This window comes from Chiloscyllium plagiosum, chromosome 1 (assembly GCF_004010195.1).
Source record: "Chiloscyllium plagiosum isolate BGI_BamShark_2017 chromosome 1, ASM401019v2, whole genome shotgun sequence".
In the NCBI taxonomy this organism is placed as follows: domain Eukaryota; kingdom Metazoa; phylum Chordata; class Chondrichthyes; order Orectolobiformes; family Hemiscylliidae; genus Chiloscyllium; species Chiloscyllium plagiosum.
This window is the reverse complement of record NC_057710.1, coordinates 12,445,849-12,465,920: the sequence shown is the minus strand read 5'-3', so window position 1 is coordinate 12,465,920 and position 20,072 is coordinate 12,445,849. Positions and strand designations below refer to the sequence as shown.

Sequence of the window (20,072 nt, the reverse complement as noted above, 5' to 3'; positions counted from 1 at the left end):
GTATGTGGGGAGTTCCTGAACTAGGGGGGATATGACAGTGTCGAGGTAGGTAGAGATGGGTTCAGTGGGGCAGGAGCATGCTGAGACAATGTGTTGGCCAGGGTGGTCAGGCTTGTGGATCTTGGGAAGGAGGTAGAACCGGGCAGTGCGGGGTTCCCAGACTATGAGGTTGGAAGCTGTGGGTGGGAGATCTCCTGAAGTGATGAGGTTCTGTATGGTCTGGGAGATGATGGTTTGGTGATGGGAGGTGGGGTCATGGTCGAGGGGTCGGTAGGAGGAGGTGTCCTCGAGTTGGCGTCTGGCTTCAGCAGTGTAGAGGTCAGTGCGCAGACTACCACTGCGCCCCCTTTATCTGCTGGCTTGATGGTGAGGTTGGGATTGGAGCAGAGGGAGTGGAGGGCAGTGTGTTGTGACGGTGAGAGGTAGTGTCCAAGGCCTAACCAGCTTCAGTTGCTTCATCAATGGCTTTCCCTCTATCATAAGGTCAGAAGTGGGGATGTTCGCTGATTATTGCAAGATGTTCAGCACCATTCGATCAAATGCAACATGATTGGGATAAAATCCCGACTTGGCCTGACAAGTGGAAAGTAACATTCACAGCACTTAAATCCCAGACAATGGCCATCTCCAATCAGAGATGAGCTGACCACCGCCCCTTCACGTTCAATGGTGTTACCATTGTTGTTATCACTGAATTCTCCACTATCAACATCCTTGGGATTACCATTGACCAGAAACTCAGCTAGGCTCACCATATAAATACAGTCGCTACAGGAACAGGTCAGAGGCTAGGAATTTTTTTTATTTCAAAAATATGCTTTATTCATAAAATTATTTGGATCTCTATACAATTGGTTATGCCATTCTTGTGCACACATTACATTGCTTTACATACAGATATCGAAATTTATTTTTCCTATATACAAGTCTGTACATTTACTATCCAGCTCTTCTGCTGAGGTGTCAGTGGATCCCAAATGATTGGGTGGGCCCCCTGTTCTTCTTAGACAGGCAGATGTTACACAGTGATCTTTCCCATGCGCCTTGGCGGCAGCTGCCCCAACCTTCAGTGCGTCCCTCAACACGTTGTCCTGGACCTTGGAATGTGCCAGTCTGCAACATTCAGTCGGGGTCAGCTCCTTCAGCTGGAAGATCAACAGGTTTCGGACCACCTAGAGAGGGTCCTTCACCGAGTTGATGATCCTCCAGGCACAATTGATGTTCGTCTCGGTGTGCGTCCCGGGGAACAGGCCGTAGAGCACGGAGTCCCGCGTCACGGCGCTGCTCGGGATGAACCTCGACAAACACCACTGCATTCCTCTCCAGACTTCTTCTGCGTAGGCACATTCCAGAAGGAGGTGTGTGACAGTCTCGTCCCCCCCGCAGCCGCTTCGAGGATGTGGCATTCTGCCAAATGGCTTTGACAGTCTGCTCAGGGAACCGCTCGATAGGATCCGCCCTCTCCTTTTCCCAAAGGGTCTCAAGGACACTACGTGCTGACCACTTCCTGATGGACTTGTGGTCAAAGGTGTTTTTCTTCATAAACTTCTCCACGAAGGACAGGTGATACGGAACGGTCCAACTACTCGGAGCGTTCCGCGGCAACGAGGCCAGGCCCATCCTTCGCAACACCGGGGACAGGTAGAACCTCAGTACATAGTGACACTTGGTGTTTGCATACCGGGGATCCACGCACAGCTTGATGCAGCCACACACAAAGGTAGCCATCAGGGTGAGGTTGGCATTGGGTGTGTTTTTTCCCCCGTTGCCCAGATCTTTATGCATCGAGTCCCTTTGGACCCAGTCCATCTTTGATCTCCATATAAATTGGAAGCTGGCCCGGGTGAATGCAGTGGCACAGGTTCTGGGAATAGGCCAGACCTGTGTCACATATAACAACACTGACAATGCCTCATACCCGATGACCAGGTTTTTTCCCGTGATGGAGAGCGACCGTAGCTTCCATCTGCCTACTTTCTGCCTCACTTTGCTGATACGCTCCTCCCAAGACTTGGCGCATGCCCCAGCCCCCCTGTACCAAATACCCTGCACCGTCAGGTGGTCGGTCCTGACAGTGAAGGGGATCGAGGATTGGTCGGCCCAGTTCGCGAAGAGCATGGCCTCGCTCTTGCCTCGGTTTACCTTGGCCCCCCGAGGCCCGTTTAAACTGGTCACATATGCACATGAGTCTTAGCACGGACAGCGGATCCGAGCAGAAAACGGTGACGTCATCCATGTACAGGGGGGCCTTAACCTGCAGGCCCCCGCTGCCAGGAATAGTCACCCCTCCCAGGCTCGCATCCTTCCTGATGGACTCAGCAAATGGCTCTATGCAACACACAAACAAGGCAGGAGAGAGTGGGCAGCCCTGCCTGATGTCAGCTCTGACTGGGAAGCTATCAGATTCCCACCCATTGATGAGACTGCACTGACAATGTTGGTGTAGAGCAGTCTGATCCAATTGCAGATTCCCTCCCCAAAGCCCATTTTGAAGAGAGAACATCTCTCATATACGTGTGTGATATCCTGTCAAAGGCTTTCTCCTGGTCCAAGCTGATCAGGCAGGTGTCCAAACCTCTGTCCTGCACGTAGGCGATCGTATCCCTGAGGAGTGCGAGACTCTCAGCGATCTTTCTGCCCAGCACAGCACAGGTTTGGTCAGGGTGAATCACCGACCCCAGAGCAACCTGACCCGGTTGGTGATAACCTTTGACAAAATTTTGTAATCTGCATTCAATAGTGAGATTGGTCTCCAATTTTTGAGTTCCTCCCTCTCCCCCTTCCGCTTGTAGATGAGGGTGATGATGCCTTTCCTCATGGATTCAATCATGGTTCCTGCCAGAAGCATACTGACATACACCTCCAGCAGGTCCTGGCCAATCAAGTCGCACAGAGCAGAATAGAGCTCAACTGGTAAGCCGTCACTTCCGGGAGTTTTATTCTTTTCGAAGGACTCGAGGGCCTTGGTCAGCTCGTCCATAGATAGCAGCTGGTTCAGCCTCTCCCGTCAGAAGCTAGGAATACTGTGCCAAGCAACTCACCTCCTGACTCCCCAAAGCCTGTCCACGATCTACAAGTGTTATGAAGTTGAACGCATGTATTGTACCTTTAAGAGAGAGTGAATGCTGTTCTGAACTGAGAAATTACAAGTACCTATGGTTACTGCTTTGACCACAATTCAAATTTAATCAATAAGTGTAAATTATGCCCCAGGATACCAAAACCCAATCGAGCTTGAATTTATTGTTTTGCCAACCTCGAACCATTGAGACGATCCGATGTTAGGGATATAAAAATGCAGCCATTTTGGAAATTGGAGACAGAGCAACTACCATTGAAAGGGAGCTAAGAAATTAGGAAACACTCTCTATCAAAGGTACCTTTTCATATGAAACATCTTTGGGGTGGCACAGTGGTTAGCACTGCTGCCTCACAGCGCCAGAGACCCGGGTTCAATTCCTGCCTCAGGCAACTCTCTGTGTGGAGTTTACACATTCTCCGTGTCTGCATGGGTTTCCTCTGGGTGCTCCGGTTTCCTCCCACAGTCCAAAAAAAATGTGCAGGTTAGGTGAATTGGCTATGCTAAATTGCCCGTAGTGTTAGGTGCAGGGGTAAATGTAGGGGAATGGGTCTGGGTGGGTGCGCTTCGGCGGGTCGGTGTGGACTTGTTGGGCCGAAGGGCCTGTTTCCACACTGTAAGTAATCTAATCTAATCTTCACAGTAAAAAGAAAGACAGCCCAGGGAAATCTCAGCCAGAAGAAGACAGACACCAGAGATGACAGCTGCTCTGTAGTTTTGAAATTAAGTTGATGTAATTTTAATAAGTGTCTTATTGGAACAGCATATTGTTATAGAATTGGAGGCAGGTAATACACAGTTAAGAGAAAGTATGGCTTAGAGTGTGAATAGTTGTTGTTTAATGTTCACTTTTAGAGTTAAAGAATAAATTGATGTTATTTTCTTTAAATAGTGGAATTTGGGAGTTCTCTGATACCGATACTTTAACAGATTATGAGACAAGGTGAGCTTTTCAGGGTGCTTGGTTTAATTAACAGAGGGATTCACTGCTGTATAGTAACAATAATGCACAAGTCAGGAGTAGATGGATGAGTGCAGTCTAATAACATACAAGAAGCTTGACACCATCCAGAACAAAGCAGCCCACTCGGTTGGCATCACTTCACTCCCTCCACCACTGACACAATCTACAAGATGCACTGCAGAAATTCACCAAAGATCCTCAGACAGTACCTTCCAAACCCACGACCACCTCCAACTGGAAGGACAAAAGTATCAGATACACGGAAACACCACCACCTTCAAATATCCTTCCAAGACACTCATCATCCCAACTTGGAAATGTATCACCATTCCTTCACTGTTGCTGGATCAAAATCCTGGAATTCCCTCCCGAAGGTCATGTGGTCTACAATGTGTTATGAAGGTGTAGAGATATGCTGTACCTTTAAGAGAGACTGGAAGCTGGCACGGACTTAGAGAGGCAAAGAGAGTTCTGAACAACGTAACAATGTAACACTTGGTCGAAACAAATAGCAGCAGATGTGTTGCCATGATACAAAAACAAATTCAAATTTGGCCCATTTAAAATGTGCCCAAGATACCAAAATCCAATCAAATCTGAATTTAGTATTTTGGTAATATTAAAACCAATGAAATGATCTGATGTTTTGGGGTATAAAACCAGACATTTTGAACAGTTAGGGGGAGAACTGCCAACAAGTATAAACTGCCAGCTCTCCGTAAGGTACCTGTATATATGAAGTTTGCGCAGCAGAACATCGAAAAGACGAAGGAGGAAAGTCTGCAGAGGAAGATACAAAGAGAAGATTCGGCATTTGACTGGTTTTGAAAGTTGTTTCTTTTTGCAAATCTTAGATCAGGATTTTTTTATCAGACAAGTATTATAGAGTGGGAGGTAAAGATAGGTTTAAGAGAAATGAGTTGTAAATAGTTGTTGGTTTTAATATTCTCTGCTGACTTATTGAATAAAGTTGTTACATTTTACTTTAAATAGTGACCTCTCGAATTTTAATTGATTACAGCATGGGGTGAATATATTCTGTGTGGCTGGTTTAATTTAGCAGAAGGGTTTGCCCTGTGTCATAACAAAATGGTTCTAAACGTCAGTGCACTCCAACCTTTTCAAGGGCAACTATGGACAGGTAATAAGTGTTGGTCTGGACAGCCACTCCCACAAGTGAATTTTGAAAAACAGGGAGTAAATCATTTTTGGACTGAAATGCAAAACTATTTCTTCACTCAAAAGGAGATTGAATCTGTGGAATTCTCTACCACTGAAAAATGTGTAGGCCGAGTCACTGAAAGAAAGAAATGGATTAATCTTTAGATTTTAAAGGCATCAAGGGGTATGAAGAGAAATTGGGAACATGGCATTGAGATAGAAGATCAACCATGATCATATTAGAATCATAAAATCCCTAACGTACCGATAGAGGCCAACCCTCCAAAAAAACATTCCACCTTGACCCACACCCCATAACCCCACATTTTCCATAGCTAACCCACCTATCCTGGATATCCCTAAGGGGCAATCTAGCATGGCCAGTCAATCTAACCTGCACATCTTTGGACTGTGGGAAGACATAGGAGCACTCGGAGGAAACCCTTGCAGACATGGGACAATGTGCAAATAGACGGTTGGCCCAAGGGTGGAATAAAACCCTGTGCTGTGAGGCAACAGTGCCGCCCATTGAATGATAGAACAAGCTTGAAGGGCCAAAAGGCCTTCTCCAGCTCTTCGTTTCTATGTTTCCCTGCTTGTGTTTTAATAAGAATTTAGATTTCTTCCACTTTAGAGTTCTTCCCATTTCTTTCCACAGGTTTTATGTGGGAGCAGAGGGCTCATATCGTGAGATGGTTTCTGCAAGAAGTGATCACCTGGTGTTATTTGGAGAGCTTTCTGACTACACCAGGAATAAGCATACAGACGTCACTAGGGAGAAAGGGGCATCCAGAAAAAATAAGGACAGCCTGTATTAGGCCCATTCAAACCTTTGATCAGAAACCAGAAAAAAATACAGAGCGGCAGGAATGACAAAGATTTCCATGAGGGGTCTTCTGATGATTCCTCAGTAAGATCAGAGATCAACAATGGCAAATGTCAGATTATCGTACAGCGCGGGAGCTCCTGGACCACTGGCAGTATGATTAGAAATTGTGGAAGTGCTCGAACTATCCAGAACTATCTAAGCAATTGAACTTGTTCAGAGAAATGTTTCAACTTTGGGAACTTAAACAAACCGAAACAGCGAAAAAGACCTCTGATTCTAAAGTATTCCGAAATGGCAACTTGGCTGGCAGGGTGCAACCCATTGGATTGGTCAGGAGGTCACTTAGAGAGGTCTCCTCAAATCATGTCACATGGAGGGAATTCCATTCCCAAGTTGGTGATTCCGACATTAATGAGGTTGAGATCAGTAAAGAGAAGCTGATCTATATGAAGGCTGTGACTGCTCAGAGAAAACATAAAAGAGATCTCTATTCAGACCCAAGAGTTTTCATGCAAATAGATAAACACGTCCTATTCGTGAGTCAACAGGTGGGTCAAATCCATGCTTGAGTTTTGTTGTATGCAATTAATGACTTCTTTTTTTTGTGTTCACTCATTGGATGTGGCCCTTGAGAAGGTGGTGGTGAGCTGCCTTTTTAAACTGCTTCAGTCGAGACATTGTAAGTAGACCGACAATGCCCTTAGGGAGGGAATTCTGGATTTTGACCCAGTGACAGTGAATGAACAGCGATAGATTTCCAAGTCAGGATGGTGAGTGGCTTGGTGGGGAACTTGCAAGTTCTGGTGTTCCCATGTATCTGCTACTCTTGTCCTTCTGGGTGGAAGTGGTCATGGATTTGAAAGGTGCTATCTAAGAATTTTTGGTAAACTTCTGCCATGCTTCTTGTGGGTGGTATATATTGCTGCTACTGAGTTTATGTGGTGGAGGGAGTGGATGCTCATGGGTGCGGTACCAATCAAGTGGGCTGCTTTGTTCTGGATAGTGCCAAGTTTCTTGTATCTTGTTGGAACTGCACCAATCCAGGTAAGTGGACAGTATTCCATCACACCCCTGACCTGTGCCTTGGCAGGTGGACAGGCTCTGAAGAGTCAGGAGGTAAGTTACTTGCTGCAGTATTCCTAGCCTCTGACCTGCTCTTGTAGCCACTGTGTTATATGGTGAGTCCATTGAGTTTCTGGTCAATGGTAATCCCCAGGATGTTGATAGTGGGGGATTCAATGATGGTAACACCATTGAATGCCAAGGAACAGTGAGATTGTCTTTTATTGGAGATAGTCATTTTCTGGCATTTGTGTAATGCGAATGTGACTTGCCACCTGTCAGTCCAAATCTGGATATTGTCCAGATCTTATTGTATTAGAACATGGACTGCTTCAGTAACTGAGGAGTCACAAATGGTGCTGAACACTGTGCTGTCGTTAGCAAACATCCCCATTTCTGATCTTATGATGGAGGGAAGGTCACTGATGAAGCAGCTGAAGACGGTTGGCCTTTGTGCACTACACTGAGGAATAACTGCAGAGATGTCCTGGAGCTGAAATGACTGACCTCCAACAACCACTACACAGGGAGATGGTGGCATGCTGGTAACTGCCTCATTAATCCAAAAGTCCAGGCTAATGCTCTGGGGTCCTATGATCAAAACTCACCACGGGCATTTGGTGAAATTTAAACTAATTTAATCATCCTGGATTGAAACTCTCAGTCTCAGTAGCAATATCCATGAAACTGCTGAAAAGACTCATCTATTTCATTAATGTCATCCAGTGAAAGAATAATAATCATGTAGAAATCTAAAGCAAAATAATTCAACCAGCTGTTACAAGAATAAGTGTTATGTGGAGAGAACAACAATTTTCTTCTTCACTCATAGAATATGGGCATCCCTGGTTGTGCCAACATTTAGTGCCCATTCCTATTTGGAATGGTGTTGAGCTGCTTCCTTGAACTGCCACAATCTATTTGGTGTAGATAAACCCGCAATGCTCTTAAGGAGGGAATTCCTGAAGTTTGACACAGTGACACTGAAGGAAAGACAAAAGATGTCCAAGTCAGAATGTGGCTTTGAGGGGAACATGCAGGGTTGTAGTTTTCCCATGTATTTGTTATCCTTCTCATTATAGATGGAAATGTTTGTGGATTTGGAAAGTACTAACTAAGGAAACTTGATGAATTTCTACAGGGCATCTTATAGAAAGTACACATTGGTGCTACTGAGTATGAGGGAGGAAGTTGATTTTTGTGGATGTGGTGCCAATCAAGTCAGTTGCTTTGTCCTGGATGGCGTCAAGCTTCTTGAGTGTTGTTGGAACTGCACCCATTCAGGCAATTGGGGAGTATTCCATCACACTCCTGACTTGTCTTGTAGATGGTGGACAGACCATGGGATGTTATCGGTGAATTACTCACTGCAGAATTCCTCGCCTCTGACTTGCTCTTGTAGCTCTAATATTGGAGCCAGGTTAAGATTAGATTAGATTAGATTCCCTACAGTGTGGAAACAGGCTCTTCAGCCCAACCAGTCTACACCGACCTCTGAAGAGTAATCTACCCAGACCCATTTCCCTCTGACTAATGCACCTCACACCATGGGCAATGTAGCATGACCAATTCACCTAACCTGCACATCTTTGGACTATTGGAGGAAACCAGAGCACCCAGAGGAAACCCACGCAGATACAGGTAGAACATGCAAACTCCACACAGACAGTCACCCGAGGCTGGATTTGAACCTGGGACGCTGGTGATGTGAGGCAGCAGTGCTAACCACTGAGCCACCATGCTGCCCCATTTTAGATAAATAATTTCTGGTCAATGGCTATCCCAGAAAATTGATGGTGGAGGATTCAGCGATGGTTGTGCTATTGAATGTCAAGATCAATGGTTAAATTCTCTTTCACTGGAACTGTGATTTATAACATTGTGCTTTCACCCCTGAGATCAAAGCGATTCCTAACAGAGATTCACAACCCTTGTACATGAAATGGATTTAGATCATCTCAAACCCATGTTGCAAAACTATTTACAAAATTCCATGATTAATGCACAAACTTACTAAAAATCCCCACAAGAAAGACATTCATGTAAAATCAAAATGTCACATCCATGCAGTGATGTTGGATAGTAAAAACATCATTTAAACCGCAGACGCTGAGAATTTTCATTTTGTGCAACACAGCAGATGGCAGACACTAATAAATATTAAAACATTATTTGCCTCCAATGTCAGGTCAAATATAAGGTCAGAAATATAAAATTCTGTTTTGAGTGAGGGGAGAAGTAATAATTGGAACTAGCATCAAGCCCTTAAATCTTATCCCAGAGCACCTCTCACCTGCACTCTCCCATATCACTTCAATCCTTCAATTAGAAATCCCAACTTTGGCCCATTGGAAAGTGTAGATGGGAAAGGACACAGAATTCGGAGGGAAGGTAATGGGCCTAATTTACATTTTGGCAACTTTCTCATGATAAATATCTTTGTAAGAGAAGGATAATGAGGCATAATGCGGAAGGAATTGAGAAAAGGATGGCCAGGAAATTTAGATTAGATTCCCTACAGTGTGGAAACTGGCCCTTTGGCCCAACATGTCCACACCGACACTCCGAAGAGTAGCCCACCCATTTCTCTCTGACAAATACACCCAACACTATAGGCAATTTAGCATGGCCACTTCACTTGATCCGCACATCTTTGGACTATGGGAGGAAACTCATGCAGACACAGGGAGAGTGTGCAAACTCCATACGGACATTTGCCTGAGACTGGAATCAAACCCTGATCCCTGGCACTATGAGGCAGCAGTGCTGACCACTGAGCCACTGTGCCACCAATCATGGTTAATGGATGATTTTGAAGATAGAAAACCAGAGAAAAGAGATTGATCCAGATAGTTCCAAAGAGCAGGAGGGAGTAATAGAAGAAATTCTTGTTAGAAAAATTGCAGTGCTCTGGTCAGACTATAGGTGAGGTAGGGAATGAGAGGTCATTAAAATACAACAGAAACAAGTCAGTGAGGTTTGAGGATTCACTTTCAGAGTTTAATGTTTGAGGCACAATCTATATTAATACTGCTGTAAAAATAAGGTGTGGCTTCAATCTCCCCAATGATCTGCAATGATTGACTCCTAGAGCAGGTATGATCTATATTAGCATTGAACACGACAATCCAAAGATGTGCAGGTTAGGTGAATCAGCCAAGCTAAATTGCTATTGTATCCAGGGATGTGCAGAGTAGATGGATTAGCCATGGGAGATGCAGGACTACAGGGATAGGGTGGGTCAGGGTGTGATGCTCTTCGGAAGGTTGGTGTGGACTTGATGGGCTGAATGGCTGCTCCACACTGCAGGGATTCTATGATTCTATATTTCTCAAGTGGCCTGATTCAGAATCTAGGCCAGAAGTGCAATGTTGCTTGGAATGGTAAGAAAAAAAAACTGATGGTGCTACCCATTTCTCAGAAAATCTGTCCCAACATTTCCCTATCGCAACAGTAAATGATTGCAGACAATTATGGGTTGAAGTAATACCCACCTTATGTTTATCAACATTTAATTTAAGACATTCTCTGGAAGACTCTTTGAATTTCAGATGTTCCATTGCATTCAATGTCTGAAATAGAGCTTGCCAACTTGCAGCAAAACCTGGGTAACACTCAGGTTTGGGCTGATCAGCAGCAAATAACATTTGTGCCATATAAAGGCCAGGTAATGGCCATCTCCAACAAGAGGCAATCTCATGACCTTTCCTTGACAGTCAATGGTATCACCATCACTGAAACCTGCAATATCAACATCCCAAGGGTTATCATTGACCAGAAACTCAACTGGACTCATAATAAAAATATTGTGGCTACCAGAGCAAGTCAAAGGATGTAACCCTGCAGCAAGTAGCTCACTTCCTGAGTCCCTAAAGCCTGCTCACCATCCATAGGATAGGTTATGATGCAATATTCTCCACTTGCCTGCATATGTACTACAGAGGAGCCCATTTGATTGGCATTCCCCTCATCACCTTCAATATTCACTTCTTCTACCACTGGCACAAAGTGGCAGCAGTGTGTACCATCTGTTGAATGCGTTGTAACAACTCATCGAGTCTCCATTAACAGCACATTTCAAATCTCTGCCACATAGACAAACAAAATCAGCAGATACCCAAGAACACTACCACCTGCAGGCTTGTCCTCAAGTCACACCATCCTAAGCTAAATTGTTTCACATATATGTACCGATATGGACTGCAGTGGCTCAAGACCCTGGTTCATGGCCAAGAACCTAAGGACAATTATGGGGATGGGTGGTAAATGCCGATCTTCCAATGATGCTAATATCCCAAGATTAATTAACAAACTGCTAGCATTGTTAAACCATGCATTACTGTTTACATTTTGGTTTTGGTTTTATTGTTAATCAACCTTGCACTTAAGTTAGATTATTAGCTTTAGCCTGAACACTATGGTCCAAAAGAATAGATTTCCCATCCTCACAAGGGGAGGCATAGCATACTCAAAACATCAAGGTGAAAATATAATTGTTCTTTTTCATGCTATTCCCTTCACAGTGTTATGGACAGGACCAAACCCTGTCAAAATATATTAAGCAGATAGCCAAGAACTGAACTCTTCCTTATTTTAAAGGCAAGAGCAAGGCGTTGCATTCCCGATGCAATTGGATTAGTCAAACTACCAAGTTTGAAGTAAAACACCTTTCTTCATACACTATAGTTAAATAAAACAAAAAAAAATCTTGACTCTATTGGAACTGAATAGAATAAAATATTATTTAACTGCTAAACAGTAACTGTTCCAATATAATAACATCCCATAAACAGACTCTTGGCAAAGGCAAATTCACATTATATCCCCAGTCCAGGAGAAAAAAAAAATCAAGAGAAAATTCTAAGAGAGAGAGAGTGTAGCAGCGAGAGAAGTACTGCAGCTTCTAAATCCAGCTTCAATACCCCAGCCGCTGCTATTGAGAAACTAAAACCAAAAGTCCTGGTTCTGTGGTCCTGAATGGCTTGATGTCACCCATTCAGGATGCTTCTATTGTTCCAACTTTTAAAAAAACAAACAAGGCCTGCTATGCTGTTTACTTTATTGACTTTGGAGTAGACTGCTGTGCACCTCTGTCTGAATGATTCTTCATTAAATAAAGGACAAAATATATCTCTTAAAGCCATAGTATTGTCACAACAGTTATAATAGAACATTGAACCAATCACAAGGAACGGTTGAAGCAAATACTATGGATGCATTTAAGCATCAGCTGGAGAAGCAAAAAGTAAGAATGGAATAGAGGGTACAGTGGGAGTTAGCTGAGGAAAGTTGGGTGGAGGCTCAAGAGGAACACAAACACCAAAATGGACCAGTTGGGCCGAATGGCCAGTTTTTTTTATGTGACATACTCTTATGTGCATTTTTGATCTCTCATAATATATGTCTATCAATGGAATTCCATTTAACTATGAACACCACTTTACCAAGACAATAGAGTCCTAATTCTATCAGTAGATTCAAGGTGATCCTTTGTCCAATTTGATTTCCTCTTTTCCAAATACTAACCTTACTTTACATCCAATACAGCATCCCAGTGTTACATCATTCAATCTGGAGCTGTGGCTTTCATTGATAGCTCACAATTATTCACATCAGCCTTTGACCTTCCTCCATTAGATTAAGTCATACGGTGAGTTGTCAGTGCAGAAGATAGTCCACCAAATCTTGGACAAAGCTCAGACTGAGTTGGAGAAAATTCAAGCCATTTGGATCTGGCTGTGCAACAACATAAGTTTGTTTGGCACTTATTACATCTTATATTTAATAATGCTGTGCTGATGAGCCCATTGACAGAGTTACAGAATTGCTACAAACCCAAAGGAACATTCTGACTTCATGCCATTTTCCTGCCTTTTCCCAGAATCCTGTGCATTGTTCCAATTGAGATAATGCCACAGTGTCCTCTTACTGGCCTCAACTGAACCTGCCTCGCGACCCTTCCAGACAGTGCATTCCAAACCTAACTGCTTGCTGTGTGAAAAAGCTTTTTCTAACCTTGTATTCACTTCCCTTGCAAATTACTTTAAATCAGTACACTCTTATTCATGATTGTTGCACAATTAAGGTTAAATTAAGTTACATTTAACTTAACAATATGAAATTTAAGCTAATTGACACTAATGTAAACCAGCTGCCTCTCATTCTACATTAGCCAATTTCTTGCTCTTGCATGTTCCATAGAACACGTGGATCTTTCACAGGTGAGATAGGCACATCTCCATCACATAATCAATGGAGATGGAACAGAAATGACAAAACAGACTCGAGGTGAAGATCAGCCTCGGTCTAATTGGATAGCTGTGATGTGGAGGTGCTGGTGTTGGACTGGAGTGGACAAAGTCATAAGTCACATGACAGTAGGTTATAGTCCAACAGGTTTATTTGAAATCTCAAGGTTTTGGAGCGCTGCTCCTTCATCAGGTGAAGTGTCTTGTGACTAGTTGGATAGCAAAATAGATTTAAGGGCTGAATGGCTACTTCATATTCTGATCATTCCTACGTTTCAAGGGTGTAAATCAATATTTTGATATTGCAAGCTACAGCGGGCTTGGGACAGGTTTTGCAGTGAGGTTTCCACTAACAAATCTTAATTTTCTAGACTTATTCAGCAGTGAGACAGGGATTAGAAGATGTAAATGAAATTAGAAAGTAAGCTAGTTTGTATCGAAGGGCTCGACTGCCTGGTACTCACCAGTGATAAGGGTTGGGCATGCAAGGGAGAAAACTTATCCCCAGTTTAGAACAACAGATCAGTAGGAGAATAGTGCAAGAAAGTGGATGTGAGGAACGTCAAATCAGCTATGATCCTATTGAATGGCGGAGTAGGATTGAGGGGTCGAATAACCTACTCCTGTTCCTATTTATTATGGTTTTATGGTCAGACAGGAGCTGGGAGGCAGCAAAAATGGGATTCCTCTGTGATAATTACTGCAAACATTTGGAATAGGCCTCCAGATATAACCCCTGTTAGCCCCCTCAGTGAGATTATCATGGGTGAAGTTTTTTTTTAACCAATTCTGCATGTCCTTTTCTCTCTAAGAATATGACATCAACGGCTACCTGGGTTTATCAGAGAAGATGTATACTCCTCAACAGGCCCTTCAGTCAGGGAAGGGCGTCTGCTCTGGCTACTCCAGCCTGTGCCAAGAAATGTGTCGGTATGTCACCGAAAATGAACTTTTTGTTTGGGCATGAAGGCAGGAGGTTTTGCCATAGTTTCTATTCAATAAGCGGTACAGTTGATTTTGTTGGAGGAAACATCAAATAGGCACATGTTGCTTGGTACAAATGAATGCTGTGTGCTTGGCGTCACTCTCAGAGGTGTTAGGGTTCGACCTCATTATTAATCCAATCTTATTTTTCCAATACAGACTTGAGAAATGATGAAATGAGTCATGTGACCTTTTGAAGCTATACTTGCTTGAGGCATGGAAATAGCAATAGAGAGGTGCTAATGCCTATTGTCAAAGGGAATTCATTGGTGCTTTAGACAAAGGATTTCACAGGTTCAAAATTAATAAGCCTCAAGCGAACTTGGAACAAAATAGCACTTTCCTATTGAGCAGCACTTCCATGGAGTAAGTGTAATTGATGACGTGTCAAACAATCCTTTCTAAAAAAAAAACAAAAGGCTGGATGGAAGGGAGACTGAAACCCAGAGGGAAACAGGGGAATGGAGGCGGATGCATAGCACCTTTCAAAAATGGAACTGGAGACATAATGGAAAAGCAATTTTTGAGAAGATTTGTAGCTCAGGTTGGTGATAAGTATGTAAGTTAGCTTGTTGAGCTTGAAGGTTTGGTTTCAGACATTTACTGACATCATTTACAAGATACCATACAAGAACTGTAAAAAAAAATACTATATCGGACAAACTAGCAGGAAACTTGCCACCAGGACTCCTGAACACCGGTTGGCCATCAAAAGACTCATTAGTTTCCAAAAGCCCTTCATCAGGCCTGTATTCCTGATGAAGGGCTTTTGCTCGAAACATCGATTTTCCTGCTTCTCGGATGGTGCCTGAACTGCTTTGCTTTTCCAGCACAACTCTAATCTAGACTCTGGTTTCCAGCATCTGCAGTCATTGTTTTTACCTCACTAGTTTCCATACATGCAGACAAAGAAGGACACCACTTTAACTGGGACAACACACACATTCTAGGACAGGTGAATTCTTAGAGGCATGACATTCTAACCAGAACTCCATTAATAAACACATTGATTTAGACCCTATCTACCTTCCCTTCAAATAAAAGAACCGGAAATGACATCACCAACCTTAAGAAACCAAGATCAATAAATAGAGAGGTGGGACATACCACCAGTGCTTCATCGGAGACTCTCACTGATGATGTTACCTAGTATGGTGACGAAACATCTGAAAACAAATCTGCAAACTCAGCGAGCTAATTTACATACATAATGGAAAAGATCCTCTTCGGAATTGGGGGAAGAGTAAGGAGCTGATTGTGGGCACTTCATCCCCTGTCCTGGCCGTTTTCTCCTGAAATGAGACAAAGGGATGGCAAAGTGGTTGGTCCAGGTGTTGGTTCTAAGAAGGGCTTATGCCCGAAACGTCGATTCTCCTGTTCCCTGGATGCTGCCTGACCTGCTGCGCTTTTCCAGCAACACATTTCCAGGGCAAGTTGATGGGCCAAATGAAGGAGTAGGCAATGCAGAGGGCATGTAAGGTTAGTGGTGTCAGGGGGCTGTTGAGATGGTTGAGAGCAGGAAAGGGAAGAGGATAGAGTATTGGGCCATGAGTCTTTGTAGTGGAAGTCAAGTCAGTGTCGAGGTAGGGGAGAGAAAATACCTTCATATACCTGAAGTAGCAGATATCATCATTAAGATGTTAGCAGTACCACTGGGAATGTTGGTGTACCATGGAGACATAGTGAATTGGTTGACAAGCTCAGACCCAGCGTGGCAGGGTCTACTGCCATGGGTCAGGAGCACAGTTCTCCTCTGAAGTGCCCAGTCCATCAGGACTACCCAATGCCCGTCATGAAGTGAGGCACCGATTTTCCTTTCTCTTCATCCAGGACAAATGGCATGAACCAGGACTGACCTGGGGAACAACTTCCCTTGAAATATGGCAACATCACCAAGAATCCCGGCCCACCCTGGCAGTGCTGAGTGTTTCCAGCTACAGCGAGTGGGAGAACAGAACAAACAGGGCACCATGAAGGCAGAGTGCATTATTGCTGGGACAAGCTTGGGAAGATATTGTGAGTCAAGTAATCAGGCTTTTGAGGAAGAAAGAGAGAGACCTTCATGAAACCTGCCGAAATTGATGAGATTGCTGACCTCTGGCAAATGCATTGGAGCAAAAATTTAAAAATCTCAAACATTTCCAAAAAGAAAGAGCTTTTTTATTATTCATTTGTGAAATCTGGGCATCACTGGCTAGCCAGCATTTAGTTGTCCTTGAGAAGGTGGTGCTGAGCTGCCTTCTTCAACCTCTGCAGACCACCTGCTGTGGGTTGACCCACAAAGCCCTCAGGGAGGGATTTCCAGGATTTGGATGCTTGCATCTGGGCAGATGTTGTTGGAGTGGTTATGTCACTGGACCAGTAAGCCTGTGGCACGGCTAAAACTCTGGTGATGTGGGTTCCAATTCCCCACAGATAACTTTCAATTCCATTTTTTTGCAGAGAGGCCGAGATAACGTGCATTGAAGTTTCAGGACATGGATAGGGAATTGGATACAATCTTGGACACAGTTACCAACACAAGAAGTCAAGCCATGTGTGGAATGCTGCGCAGTTGGACAAGCAATGATACCTCCTGGATGCTTGCTGGGCCGCAGGCATAGTGGACATAGAGAAAGGAGTCTTCATTCAGAGGTAGGAGACAGTGAGGTCTGCACATGCTGGAGATTAGAGTTGAGAGTGTATTGCTGGTAAAGTACAGCAGGTCAAGCAGCATCCAAGGAGCAGGAAAATCGACGTTTCAGGCCGGAGCCCTTATTAGCCCTTCATCAGCCCTTCACCATTCCTGATGAAGGGCTCCAGCCCAAAACGTCAATTTTCCTGCTCCTCGGATGCTGCCTGACCTGCTGTGCTTTTCCAGCACCACACTCTCAATTCAGAGGTAGGAACTGGCACTGGTCAGAGACCAAAGCAATGAATTGCATTTTGATGCAAGTTTATTGAGCTTGTCGTGAGCAGTTAGCTATGACTAAAAACCTTACAATTCATTGATTCTGTCATTATCACTGGGCATGTTTGAGATTTGGGATAATTTGGTTTCTTCATCAAAGAAAGTAAAGTGGATGCTCGACTCTAACATTAGTATTGGAGAGTGGGTGTAAAACATGGAGAAGAGGGTGAGCTGGAGTGAGGGACAGGGCAAAAGATATGAAGCGAGTCACCGAAGTCGAAACATCGACTCTGCTTTCTTCCCACTGATGTTGCCAGACCTGCTGAGTTTATCCAACAATATCTGTCCAACATCCGCAACTCTTTGTTTTATTATAAAGAGAGCAGATTATTTTCACAATGAAATTGAGCTTTCAATCCCATGAGCCTTTTTCATCATTCATGTAGATCCCTTGATATCTGTTACCCAACAAAATCATGTTGCCTTTTGTCTTTAAAGCTCTAATACAGCCTTCTTGGAGGTGGGTTCCAAATTTCCATTACCCTTTGATAGAAGAATGTCTCATGTTTTTATTCATGATATTCCAATTCATTTTGGATTCATTTTACCAAGGGACTAGTTTGTCTATCCATCCTGTTGAATCCCTTAATCACATCAGTACCTGAATTAGATTCTGCTCAACCACAAAGACTCAATGGTATTTAAACCAGGTTTATGTGATTTTAAACATTAGCTCACTTCACCACCAATGTACAGTGACAACAGTATGTACCATCTATAAGATGCACGACAGCAACTCACCAAGGACCTCACCTTTCAAACCCTTGACCTCCCCACCTAGACATTTATGGCTTGGAAAGGCTATTGGGATTTGTGGTCTCCCCAAAAGCATGTTGCCCACATCCAGTGCTAGAGGTCACTGGTTTTGAAAGTGATGTTGAAGTGGCTTGGGTGATTTGCGGCGGTGCGTCAAAGGTACAACGCTGCTGCTAACATGCGGCAGTGGTGAAGGAATGAATGCTAAGGTGGTAAATGTTTCAATGGTGGATAGAGTGCTGAACAATCAGACTCCTTCATCCCAGCTTACACTTCAGGAGTGCAATTGGAGCATCCAGACGAGCACTCCAAGACACTCCTAACTTGCTCTTTGCAGATGGTAATCAGGCATTTGAGACAAGCGGTTGAGTATTTGCTGCAAGATTCCTAGTCTCTGGCCTGCTGTTGTAGCCACAGCATTCATATAGCCAGTTCAATTGCATTTCTGGTCAATTATGTTGATAGTGGGGGGCTTCGGTGATGGTAATACCATTGATTATCAGGAGATGGCATTTGTGAGGCATGAATGCTACTTGCCCCTTATGCTGCAAAGCCTGAATGATGCCTAGTTCGTGCTCTAGAACATAAACTGTTTCAGTACCTGAGAAATCATGAATGGTGCTGAACATTGATAATCATCAGTGAAAAAGCTTACTTCTGATCCTATGATATAAGGAAGGTCATTGATGAAACAACTCCTTTGTGCATGGGAAATCATACCTCACAAAGTTGATTAAGCTTTTTGAGAGTGTAACCAAAAAGATTGATGAGGGCAGAGAGGTAAATGTTGTCTACATGGATTTTAGTAAACCCTTTGACAAGGTTCTGCATGGTAGATTAATTGATGCAGTTAGGTTACCTGGGATTCAGGGAGAGCTTGCCAATTGGATACAAAATTGGCTTGATGGCAGGAGACAGAGGGTGATGGCGGACGGTTGTTTTTCGGACTGGAGGGCTCTGACCAGCAGTGTTCCACAGGGATTGATATTGGATTCACTGTTGTTTGTCATTTATGTAAATGATTAGGATGAAAATTTAGGAGGTATAGTTAGTAAGTTTGTGAATGACACTAGAATTGGTGGTATAGTCAGCAGTGAAGAAGATTATCTAAGATTACAATGGGATCTTGATCAATTGGGCCAATGGATTGAGGATTTGGCAGATGGAGTATAATTTCGATAAATAGAAAGTATTGCATTTTGATTAAAAAAAGACAGTAATTATACAGTTTATGGTAGACCCCTGGGTAGTATTATCAAACAGAGAAACCTCGAGGTCAGGTACATAGTTATTTGAAAGTTGCATAACAGGTAGACAGAGTGGTTAAGAAGGCATTTGGTATTCTTGCCTTCATTGTTCAGAGCATTGAGTATAGGACTTGGGACATCATGTTGAGGATGTTCATGAGGCCACTCTTGGAGTACCGTGTACAGTTCTGGTCACCCTGCTATAGGAAGGATATTATTAAATTGGAGAGGGTTCAGAAAAGATTCATCAGGATGTTGCCAGGAATCGAGGGCTTGAGTTATAAGGAGAGGCTGGATAGAACATAAAACAAAGAACATAGAACATAGAACAATACAGTGCAGAACAGGCCCTTCAGCCCTCGCTGTTGCGCTGACCTGTGAACTATTCTCAGCTCCTCCCCTTCATATCCCAAAATCATCCATGTGCTTTTCTAAGGATTGTTTTCATCTCCCTAATGTGGCTGAGTTGACTACATTGGCAGGTAAGGCATTCCATGCCCTTACCACTCTCTGCGTAAAACACCTGCCTCTGACATCTGTCTTAAATCTATCACCCCTCAATTTGTAGTTGTGCCCCCTTGTACAAGCTGACGTCATCATCCTACCCTGTCTAATCCTCAGATCATCTTGTATGTCTCTATCAAATCCCCTCTTAAGCCTTCTTCTTTCCAATGACAACAGACCCAAGTCTCTCAGCCTTTCTTCATAAAACCTTCCCTCCAGACCAGGCAACATCCTGGTAAATCTCCTCTGCACCTTTTCCAATGCTTCCATATCCTTCCTGAAATATGG

General features: G+C 43.6%; 1 protein-coding gene across 1 annotated transcript in view; it reads left to right on the top strand.

Moving 5' to 3' along the window:
• The first annotated feature begins 12,304 nt into the window (after positions 1 to 12,304).
• ky (kyphoscoliosis peptidase) overlaps positions 12,305 to 20,072 on the top strand; it is a 16,071-nt gene continuing 8,303 nt past the window's right edge. Inside the window, 4 exon segments of the mRNA XM_043708658.1 lie at positions 12,305 to 12,340; positions 12,733 to 12,847; positions 14,156 to 14,273; positions 16,770 to 16,961. Of these exon segments, the coding sequence (XP_043564593.1) occupies positions 12,305 to 12,340; positions 12,733 to 12,847; positions 14,156 to 14,273; positions 16,770 to 16,961 (461 nt within the window).